General features: G+C 40.5%; 1 protein-coding gene across 2 annotated transcripts in view; it reads left to right on the top strand.

Moving 5' to 3' along the window:
• The window catches only part of Anln (anillin actin binding protein), a 58226-nt gene that overhangs the window by 22399 nt on the left and 23947 nt on the right, over nt 1-11880 (top strand). For both annotated transcript variants that reach the window (XM_021206514.2, XM_029543746.1), the window contains 7 exons: nt 2225-2335; nt 3181-3416; nt 5159-5304; nt 5611-5761; nt 7641-7776; nt 8081-8263; nt 10093-10219. In XM_021206514.2, the coding sequence (XP_021062173.1) occupies nt 2225-2335; nt 3181-3416; nt 5159-5304; nt 5611-5761; nt 7641-7776; nt 8081-8263; nt 10093-10219 (1090 nt within the window). The remainder of the gene's footprint in view (nt 1-2224; nt 2336-3180; nt 3417-5158; nt 5305-5610; nt 5762-7640; nt 7777-8080; nt 8264-10092; nt 10220-11880) is intronic.

Genomic DNA, 11880 nt, shown 5'->3' with positions numbered 1-11880 from the left:
AGCTGTCTTCAGACACTCCAGAAGAGGGCGTCAGATCTTGTTATGGATGGTTATGAGCCACCATGTGGTTGCTGGGATTTGAACTCCAGACCTTCAGAAGAGCAGTCAGGTGCTCTTACCCACTGAGCCGTCTCACCAGCCCGTGTAATAAGTTTTAACAGGAAAGTTAAGTTTTAACTTTATGCTCCTTCAGAAATGTCTTGAATAATCAGGAGACCTCAAATTCTTTATAAATTTGTGGGTGCTTTTCTGTTCCTGGAAAGAGATTTTGATAGAGATTGCATCGAATGTCCAGATGTATATGGCATGCTGGCCTTTTACTGAATCTTTCCTTCTGCTTATGTCTTTATTTCCCTTTGTAGTATTAATATTTACCAATAAATTCTAGCATGGGGTCACTACCCATCTCAGTGTCTTACGTTACTGAATGAAAGACACACACACAACCTCTATATTTTAATATGCCCTAAGCAGCACAATAGCTGGGCAACTGCCTAACCTCCATGTGGTTATAGTCTATCTCCCACTGATGATTCTGAGTCACTACTTACTAATGTCTGTGCTCCGTCTTGGCTGCTCTTGACTCCATTGAGCAGCTCTCTGGGCTGTGTTCTCTTGGCCCCTTTGCATGCAACTCTGCTTCTCTCTGCTGCACACACCTCAGGCATGGATGGCATCTCTGTCCTCCTGCTTCCTTGCGGTCCCAAGCCTGGGGACCCTAAACAACCCCCCTGTGCCTCTCCTTCTCAGATATTGGCTCCTGGCATCTTTATTTACCAATCAGAGTTAACTGGGGGTGGCTTCCCAATAGCTGTGTGCAGCTGCTCTCATGCAAACAGGGGTTTTTTGGGGGGGGAGGGGCAGGACACATAATTAGCATTAGAATACAAGCAACTACATCCCTTTAGCAGTATTATGTTGCTTTTAAGATAAATTTTGTTTGATTCTTTGGTCAAGTTTATTTGCAAGTATTTTCTTCTTTTTGGTGCCTTCTCATCTATCCAAAGTTGTAGTCAAGGATCCCCTTGAACTTCTAATCCTTCTCCCTCCACTTCCAAGTGCTGGGATTACAGGTGTGCACCACCACTCTGGGTTTCATGCAGTGCTGGTTTGAGCACTCTGGCTTCCTGAGTGCTAGGCAGGCACTCTGCCGACTAAGTGGTGTCCTTGCTCCCCTTTGTTGGTGTTATTATCATGGAATTGGTTGTGAGAATTGCTCTTCAAATGTTTACTGTTTGTGTAGATGTATGTGTGTATTTTTGGTATCTTTCAGACTGTTATGCTCTATAGCCCGTGCTGCCAAGAAGTTACTTATGTAGCCCAGGGTATCCTTGAATTCACTGTAATCCTGCTATAGCCTCATGAAGTTTAGGATGTCAGAGATGAGCCACCACAATTTGTTGATGTTGTCTCCTTTAACTTTGCTGAATTTACTAATTTATTACTTATTACAGGTCATGTCTCTTTCTTTTTTTTCTTCCTTTCTTTTGTTTTTTTGGTGACATCTTCAGGATTATCAACATTAGATGATGCCAACTATATCTGTGAGCAGAAGTAGTTGTGATTCTGTTCTAACTTGGATGACTTTTATGTTTTTAGTTACTTTGATAAGATGTTAAAGCATATGTTAACTCCAGTAGGGAGGGCAGCCGTGCTGTTGTCTCCAATCTTGGAGGACCATTCTCAGTCTTCCATCAGCGTGTTAGCCGAGTCCTAGACTTTGTGATTTTGTTGACAATTTTAGTAAAGGCGAAAAACTAATTATGAAACAGTTTGGCCTGGCAGTGGTGGCACACGCCTTTAATTCCAGCACTTGGGAGGCAGAGGCAGGCGGATTTCTGAGTTCGAGGCCAGCCTGGTCTACAGAGTGAGTTCCAGGACAGCCAGGGCTATACAGAGAAAACCTGTCTCGAAAAACAAAACAAAACAAAACAAAAAACCAACAACAACAAAAAAAGAGAAACAGTCTGAATAAAAAAATAACTCATACTATTGGTGTCCCTTTTCTTTTTTGGTGGGGAGGAAAACAGTAAGTTATGAGAAAACAGATGTGGTCATTCTCTGTTGCTAGATTTAAGTACTTTAAAGTAAAGACACAGTTTGATAATAAAGATTTATGACCCCATCATTTTACATTTCAGGTTATTTCTGTCATGTGTGCACACACGGGCATATACACATGTACACATTAATTTGTTTTTTCTCATACTTTTTTTTTTTTTAGGTTCCACTGAAAGTGAAATGACGAAGTCCAGCCCTTTGAAAATAACATTGTTTTTAGAAGAAGAAAAGTCCTTAAAAGTAGCATCAGACCCAAAAGTTGAGCAGAAGACCGGTTGGTTTAAAGTCTTTATTTCTTTTTGGCTCTAGACACAGTGTAAGGAATAATACAGTAATATAAGAGTAATGTTGTGTTTTTAAATGTCCTATGATTTCAAAATACCTTTGTTTTCAAGCTAAGAAATACTGTAGCTTCCATTAAGGTATGGTACTGTTAGTTTACTGTCAAAATTACCCAGTGGTTTTAAATGTTTTCCTTTTTGAGATTGTTTATTTATTTATTTGAGATAAGGTTTCTCTATATCCCTGCTGTCCTGGAACTCTGTAGACCAGGCTAGCTTTGAACTCAGAGATCTGCCTTCCTCTGCCTCCTCTATGTCCTAGGATCAAAGATGTGTTCCACCACCGTTGGGAGAGATTTATTTTTAAATTGTGTGTTTATCTGCATGTGGGGGTGTTCACATGACTGTAGGTGCCTGCAGAGGCCTGAAGAGACTGTCATATCCTCTTGATCTGGATTTGCAGATCATTGTGAGCTGCCCATTGTGGGTGCTAGGAACCAAATTTGAGTCCTAGTATAGTACAAACCAAGCTATCTGTCTAGTCCTTGAAAAGTATTTTTTGAAAGTTAGAATCTTGTGTTCCTGCTTAAAACTTTCACCAAAATCCAAAGTCTTAATTTCATTTTTTTTTTTTATATCTTGGAAAATATTTTGGAACTTTTTAAATATGAGGAAAGTCCAGCTTTATTTTGACTTTATATAGATATTGGAGGTTGTCCTCTCTATCTTGTTGTTAAGAAGTGATTTTTGTTAAGGTAACCGTATTTTAGGAAACATGAAAACTTAGCCTCCTCTGCCACCTTGAATCATAGTATCTCCCCACTGAAATCTTTTTCAGAAGTAGTGCGTGAGGTTGAGATGAGTGTGGACGATGAGGATATCAATAGCTCCAAAGTCATTAACGACATCTTCAGTGATGTCCTAGAGGAAGGGGAGCTGGATGTGGAAAAGAGCCAAGAGGAGATGGACCAAGTGGGAGCAGAAAACAGTGAGGAGCAGGAAGATGCGCTGAATATCTCTTCAATGTCTTTACTTGCTCCGCTAGCTCAGACGGTCGGTGTGGTGAACCTAGAGGTAAGAAGAATGTGTTTACTCAACCTCGTAGGAAGGTAAACGCACTAGGACTGTATCTCCACCACGTTTGCTAAATACGAATTTGGCAATGCAGCCAGTGGTTTTGTAAATCTGATAGAATTCGTTTAGAATGTAAAACTAGTGATTTCCTATGACCTCAGGCAAACATTAACATTATAACAAGCATGCCCTCTGAAATCCTGGTTGTAGCATTTTATAATTGTGGTTTCTCTATGACACGGTTCTCTCAGCTGTCAAACAAGGTCAGTAACAGTATCTACATTCTAGAGCTGATATAATTATTAAATCATAATTATATTTAGGACCAGAAATTCAACTGACATTTACTGAGTCCTAACTTCTATTAATCGCATCCTAAACTTAGGAACTAGCTCTGGGGATGGCCTCAATTAGAGGTAATTTAATTTTTTTTTTTTTTTTTTTTTAGCTTATTCACTTTACATCCTACTCACTGCCCCCCTCCTGGTCACCCCCTCCCACAATCCTTTCCACTTCCTCCTTTCCCTTCTCTTTTGAGAATCCCCAGACCCTGGTACTTCAAGTTTCTGTGAGGCTTGGCACTTGCTCTCCCATTGAAGCCAGACAAGCCAGCCCAGCTAGAAGAGCATATCCCATGTACAGGCAATTAGAGAGACTTTCCTTTAAAAGATTTCATTTGGTTGTCTTTTAGTGTGTGGTTTGTTTGTTTGTTTGTTTGTTTGTTAGGTGTGAGACAGGATCTCATGTAGCCCAGGGTAGTCTTGTAGGTCAGTGTAACAAGAATTGAAGTTTCAATTCATGAACTTTGTAAGTCTTTATAACAGGGTCAAGTACATCTTTATTAGTCAATATAGGAACTATTACAATTAACACATTTTTGTCAGTGGGAAATGAGTTTATTTAGTCCTGTTGAAAAGCATGTGCATTAGGGTCCAGAATATTTTGAAAGCGTTTTCTATATTTTGCTGGTTGTAGATGCATGTTCCTGCAAAAAATGTTGAGATGTTCACTAATTAGTAGTTGCTTGAGTAGAAGTCAGGAGAATATGGTGCATGAGGCAAAACTTTGTGCATCAGTTAGTTCAACCTAAGAAAGATTTTTCTCTTCATTTTTATTTTACATGTTGGGTGTTTCTCCTGAGTGCTTATCTACGTATCACGTGTGTGCAGTGTGACTGGATATGGTGGTCATGAGCTACCACGTAGGTGCTGGGAATTGAACCCTGGCCCTCTAGAAAAACAGCCACTGCTCTTAACCACTGAGTCATCTCTCCAGCCCCTAGGTTAGCTTTTCAAGTTTGGTTCAGTCTAGCTTTGTGAAGAACAGGGCTTTTTCTGTGGCCAGCAGACGGTGGTCCTGCATTCTCACTGCTTCTCATCACTGCTGATGTGTGCTTTTTATCCAGTTAGGTTGTAGGAGCTTAATCTGTTTTGTTGTTTTTATCATAAATCAGTAGACTTGTTAGATGTGTATTTCCTAATAGCAGAAAAGAATGACTTGTGTTTCAGAGTTGAATGAAGTATTATTAGGATCCATGTTGCTCATCTGTAACTTCTGGTTATAAACCCCGAGTGTGCTGACATGTCTGCAGCCCATGTGTCAGCAGGCTGTGGCAGGAGGATCCAGAGCTGTAGGCTAACCTAGATGACACAGTGACGAGCGTGTCTCTTAAATGAAAGCAAAGTATATAAAAAGCAAGGTTGAACACAGGTCTAATATCTCATTTACTGTCTTTTCTGTAGAATGTAATTTCTTCACCTCAGTTGGAATTGAGAGACACTACCCTAAGTGCTGCAAGTCCTAAGCCAGGGAAATTCCAGAGAACCCGCGTCCCTCGAGCCGAATCTGGTGATAGTCTCAGTTCTGAGGACCGGGACCTTCTGTATAGGTATGGCTGTTTGGGGAAGGCCTCCCCTCACTGAGCTGGTTAGATCGACAGGAGGAATTTTACAACTTGGGTGTTGTTTACAGCATCTCTGGGGATTGGGCCAGGGCCTCAGACATGCCAAGCAGGAAGTCAGCCATTGAGTGCAGTCTGTAGCCTGAGGTCACTTCTGTCATTGTTACTTTCCCCAAACGATACTTCAGTGTGGGGAACATTGTGCAGATGTTTTATGGATGAAGTTCAATTTCTGTTGGCATGTTTCATAGAGCATTGTTCCTGGATTTCTAACTAACATGTTTATCCCTGAAGCATTGATGCATATAGGTCTCAAAGATTCAAAGAAACAGAACGCCCTTCCATAAAGCAAGTGATTGTTCGAAAGGAAGATGTTACTTCAAAGTTGGGTGATGAAAAGAATAACGTCTTTTCTGGTCAAGTTAATATCAAACAAAAAATGCAGGTATGTTCTGGCATGGGAGGATATTTTGGACTGTTTGGAACTTGATTGTGAGCTCGCAGCCCTACTAATCCCAACTGAGTGACTGCAATGGGAACTGATGCCCGGGTCCAGGCTACTCCTGGATTCACCATAGAGTAGTGAATATAGTGTTGTGATTGCCTAGCACGTGTAGGCCCTGGGTTCAATCCCCAGCACCCTTCCTCCCCCCCACAACATAAGTGTAACTATTAGTTGAGTGGTGGAATGTGTGAGACTTCCTGTGGTCTTCAAGGGGTTTTGCTAAAGGAAACATTTTTTCTGTTTGGTACCTTCTGTGTGGGCATGGGGATCCGAACTCAGGGACCGAGGTTTGTGCTGCAGACACTATCCCCAGCACCTCACCTGTGTTATTTTACATGGAGTTCAAGTCAGCACAGTAGTTGAAGTTATTATTAATTACCAAGGAACAGTAATAGGAAAATATGAGGTCATCATGTTATTTATGTGTTTGTTTATTTTGAGACAGGGTCTCACGATGTAATCTTAGCTGTCCTGGAGCTTGCTCTGTGGACCAGGTAGGCCTTGGCTTCCTAAAGACCTGCTAATTTCAGCCTCCGGAGTGCTGAGATTAAAGGTCTATTATGCTTTCTAGGAGTACAAAACTCTGCATATATCATAACATTTCGTTTCAGAACATAAGGTGTCACCTTCATGCCAGCAGAGTTAGGAGCTGAGGGAAGGAGGGAGGGAGGAAAACAGTTTGGCTTAACCCACCTCAGTGGCCTGAGGTTTGTCCAAATGTCAGGAGTTTATTTTAAGCATATTTAAGCACAGCACAGTTTGTCGAAAGTTATTCTGGGGATAATTTAACTCAGTCCTGCATGCATAACAAAGCAAGGACAAATCAAACTTCATCAAAGCTACGTGAAACGTCCATAAAGACAGCTTCCATGACTTGACTGAGAAAAACAAATTATACCATAAGGGTCTGGGGAGGGCCGGATGTTGGAAAGTCTGTAGTCACACAGATAGTGCAAAGGTCACCAGGCTAGAAAGAGTGCTTGCTCTAGTCTGCTCCGATAAGAAGGTTCTTCATTTTCTCCCTTGAGGGACAACTCTGTGTGCTTAACAGTCCAGGTTCCTAGTGAATGTTTGAGCACAAATGGCTCCGTGCCTTCACCATCAGTAGTCACATTGTAGATTGTATTTATTGGTGTAAATGCTGTGATGTCTAGTCTGTGTTCAAAGTATAACCACAGTGAAGGTTGCAGTGCACACCAGAAACATCTTGGATTTATCACATAATTAGATCTTTTTTTTTAAGAATTTTTTTTAAAGATTTATTTATTTATGTAAGTACTTCGTAGCTGTCTTCAGACATTCCAGAAGAAGGCATCAGATCTCATTAAGAATGGTTGTGAGCCACCATGTGGTTGCTGGGAATTGAACTCAGGACTTTCAGAAGAGCAGTCGGTGCTCTTAACCACTGAGCCATCTCTCCAGCCCATAATTCGATCTTCAATAATTTTTTTACTTTAGTTTTTTTCTAGACAGGGTTTCTGTATAGCCCTGCTTGTCCTGGAACTCACTCTGTAGACCCGCCTGGCCTTAAACTCAGAGATCTACCTGCCTGTGCCTCCTTTGTGCTGGAATTAAAGGCACGTACTATGAACACCCAGCTTGAATCAGTGTTTGATTGTGTTCAGAACCCTTAACTGGTGTTACATATTTTTGTGATCTTCAGTTATGTGACCCACAGTTAAATGATCTGTGATCTAAAACCTCACACAGTAAAACTGATTTTGACTTTTCTAAAAATGTTGGAAATTTTGCAGTCTGATTAAATAAAGTGATACTGGTGATTAAAACCACGAATTTTCTTCTTTTTGTGATTCATTAGCAGCTCAATAATGACATAAATTTGCAGCAGACAGTGATCTATCAGGCCAGTCAGGCTCTCAACTGCTGTGTTGATGAAGAACATGGGAAAGGATCCCTGGAAGAAGCTGAAGCAGAAAGACTTCTTCTGATTGCAAGTATGTGTTGTACCAGAACATATCCAAGGTGACTTGGACATACGTATGCACATTCCTGTCTGCTTTCATCTAATGTGAAAACAGCACGCTGAGGTGGGGAGGTGAGGCCACATAAGAAACCCGATGGAAAGCTGAAACATCTGCGACTACCCAATAGTTCTGTCAGAGAGACAAGACAGCAAATGATTTTGTCTGCTCTGTCATTCAGTTCCCCTTTCAGTGAATTTTCCTGATTTGGCTCTCGCTCAGAAACAGTTACAGCTTTAATACTTGGAATATTTAGTTGCATATTTTATATTCACAGCTGAGAAAAGAGCACTTCTGATTGATGAACTGAATAAGCTGAAGAGTGAAGGGCCTCAGAGGAGAAACAAGACCAGTGTCATATCCCAGAGTGGATTTGTTCCATCTAAAGGGTCAGTTACTCTGTCAGAAATCTGCTTGCCTCTGAAGGCAGATTTTGTCTGCAGCACCGCGCAAAAACCAGGTATGAGTCTAGATCTCATGGTATATTGAGTTTACTTAGATGCATTTGTTGAGAAAGACATAAAGCATACAAAACTTCCATCTTATGTCTTCGTTCCTCATATTAAAATATTTGAATAAGACCATTAGGGGATGTGCTGGTGAGATGGCTCAGTGGTTAAGAGCACCGACTTGCTCTTCGGGAGGTCATGAGTTCAATTCCCAGCAACCTCATGGTGGCTCACAACCATCTGTAATGAGAAACATATAAAGGACCTATAGGCTGAAGGGAGTGGGGCCGGAGCAAGCAGTGGTTGGAACAATAGGGAGAAAGGGAAGGGGGGAATAAAAAAGACCATTGGGGGAAATGTTACGGATATGGTTACCAATGCATGCAAGTATGACATTACTGTCTCAAAGTAAGGCTAAGCATAATTAGGACAGATAACATTCTCCAAAGCTGAGTTATCTTGACAGGAGATGCCGTTTGACTTACATTAGTTTTCTAATGAAAATGTGCCAGATCACTTAAAAGAAGTTATTTTACTTTATTCTAGTAAAAATTCAACAAATTATAGAAGTTCCTTCTAGAAATTTTGAATTGTTGGTTGTATGATGATTGTTCAGTGAATGCTTCTATTGACGTTGCCTTTTCTTTGCTAGAGTAGATAACTCCAGCAATCTTTTAAATTATCTAATCTACTAAAAATCATGTGGGCGTCAAGAGTGGGTACAGAGGAATATGGTGGAAGGCTCTGAAAACAGGATAATTTCTAGACAACTGAATAAAATTAAAAGTGTGTGAAACATTGAATGAAAATAAATTTTTTTTGCATTTTTTTTTTTTCCACCTGAGAGAGGTTTATTATACGGGAAGGGGGGGGGAGCGGCGAAGCAGGTAGAAGGGTAGAGAAGAGAGGAGAGAGTGAGAAAGAGGGGGGAGAGAAGAAAGAGGAGGAAGAGGAGAAGAGGAGCTTTTTTGCATTTTTATTTGATTAGAACTTTACAGGTAAAGAAGTCTAAAAAAAGTGAGAAGCTTTTGAGTTTGAGGGAAATAAGAAGGACCTGGTAAATGTTTGAACCTTCAGTGGGGACTGGTGGGGTAACCTTGGAATCCCAGCTACTTGGGCAGCTTAAGGCCAGACTTGACAACTTAGTGACACCCCTGTTTCAAGATAAAATTACAAAGGGGTAGAGCTGTAGTTGGTGATACGGTGTTGCTGTACACATATGAGTCACTCAGGTCAGTCTCTAGGAATTTACAGTGGCTATGGTGACTCGTGTTTATAATCCCAGAATTGGGAAGATTTCAAAAGTATATTTCTCAAATTCAAGGCCAGCCTCTGTCAAGAGAATGAGTTTCTGTTATCAAACAAATGAAGAGAAAGTTCGAGTGTTATAGGAATGAGCTAATTTAGGTTATAATTTTTGCTGTTGCCTGATTTTAGTTTAATTCAAAAAACTTGATAATTTAGTATTTGAGATATATATACAATAGTAATAAATAGTGAATAAATAGTTTATGTTTTTATTAAATATTATCCCTAAATATCTTCAGTGGGTCCTAAATCTCAAGTTTGAAACAACAGATCGTATAATTTATCCTTTGGAGGTATATGCTAATTCCTGCCAAGTGTTATAGCTGAGAGTGAGGAATGAGCGTGGAGGTGTCTTGCTTCGTGTTGTTAGCAGGCCTTGATGCTTATTCCAGGGCTGTAGGTAGCAGATCGCGTCTTTCTTAGCTTTTTGTTTTGAGCAATTTAAATTTTATGTGAGTTGATCACAGTCTGCCTCTTGTCTTCCAGAGTGCTGTTGCTAAGTGCGATTTTCCACTGTGATTTGTTCTTACAGATGCATCAAATTATTACTACTTAATTATGCTAAAAGCTGGGGCTGAACAGATGGTCACCACTCCATTAGCAAGTACCACAAACTCTCTTAGTGGTGATGCTCTGACATTTCCCACTACGTTTACTCTGTAAGTAAATTGAGCATCTCATGGTTCAGACACATTTTTCTTTTAATAGAGTTAAGACAGTCTCAGCATCCGAGTGGCAGTTATAATCTTGTTTTCTCTTTCTCTGTTGTAGTGCATGAAGTGAAACTAAGGGCTTTTTTATGCTAAACATGCCTTGTATCAGCAAGCTATATCCCAGACTTTTATAGTATTTAAAATCTATTGGCATTTGTTTGCTAACTTATTATAATTATCATGACATTTTCATCCTGTATACACTATGTATTTTTGGTTATATGAACTCCCACGACCCCCTTTTATCTCATCTCACTCCTGCTGACTCCCTTCTTTCTCCTCAGCTGTCTCCTTCTACTTTCAGCCCTTTCCTTCTTTTTGGTAGTGTTGGAAATCACACACAGTTTCCTCTAGGATTGCTTACAGGAGCATGGACAGCCTGTCAGTGACCACCCCACTAAACCAATGTCTCCCTCCTGTAGCTATCTGCCTGTCTCCTCAGGAGAGATGAGGCCTGTGAGCACTTCTCTGAAATAATAATAATAATGATGATGGTAATTACTATTATTATTAAATTCATTTAGGAGGCACTGGAGAAATGGCACAGTGGTTAATAGCACAGGCTGTTTTTCCAGAGGACCAGGTCCAGTTCCCAATATTCTCATTCCAGACGATCCAGTACCCTCTGCTTGCTCTGCAGCCAGTGCATGCATGTGGTATAGACGTACATGTAGGCAAGGCACGCACACTCATAAAATAAAATAAATTTTAAAATTTTACTCGTGTTATTATCATTGTGTGCATAACATGCATGCATGAGGTAATTGTGTGGGTTTGTGGTCAAAAGCTCATATGTGGAAATTAGAGGATAACTTTGTAGACTCTGTTCTCTCCTTATGCCTTTATGTTAAGTTCTCGGTATTGAACTTAGGTGCCAGGCTTGTATGGCAGACTCCACTTAGCTGCTAAGCCATCTCCCGGGCCCTTGTTTATTTTTTAAATATGAACAGATAATCCAATTTTCAGTTGTTCAGTAAACTCTTTCTGAATTATTTTTTTATTGATATTTTTTGTGACCATAGATACCCAGTGTATATAGTGCTTCAATATTTTTTGCTATTACTTTTATAGATACTTTAAATAACACAGTGATATTTTATTTTATGTTTTCTTTTTGGATTTTTTTTTTTTTTTCAATACAGGGTTTCTCTGTGTATCCCTGGCTGTCCTGGAACTCACTCTGTAGACCAGGCTGGCCTCAAACTCAGAAATCTGCCTGCCTCTGCCTCCCAAGCACTGGGATTAAAGGCGTGCGCCACCACTATCCACTCTTTGTTTTGTTTTGTTTTTGTTTTTGTTTTTGTTTTGAGAGTGTTTATGTAGCGCTGGCTGTCCTAGAAATACCTTTGTAGACCAGATTGGCCTAGAACTCAGAGATCTGCCTGCCTTTGTTGGGATCAAAGGTGTGCACCACTCTCCCAGCTGTAACAATATTTTAGTATCAATAAAAAGATAATTAGTGAGCCGGGCGTGGTGGCGCACGCCTTTAATCCCAGCGCTTGGGAGGCAGAGACAGGCGGATTTCTGAGTTCGAGGCCAGCCTGGTCTACAGAGTGAATTCCAGGACAGCCAGGGCTAAACAGAGAAACCCTGTCTCAAAAAACCAA

The sequence above is a fragment of the Mus pahari genome, chromosome 10, assembly GCF_900095145.1.
Source record: "Mus pahari chromosome 10, PAHARI_EIJ_v1.1, whole genome shotgun sequence".
NCBI lineage: Eukaryota > Metazoa > Chordata > Mammalia > Rodentia > Muridae > Mus > Mus pahari.
The sequence above is the reverse complement of the archived record's forward strand: the minus strand, read 5'-3'. Positions and strand labels throughout refer to the sequence as shown.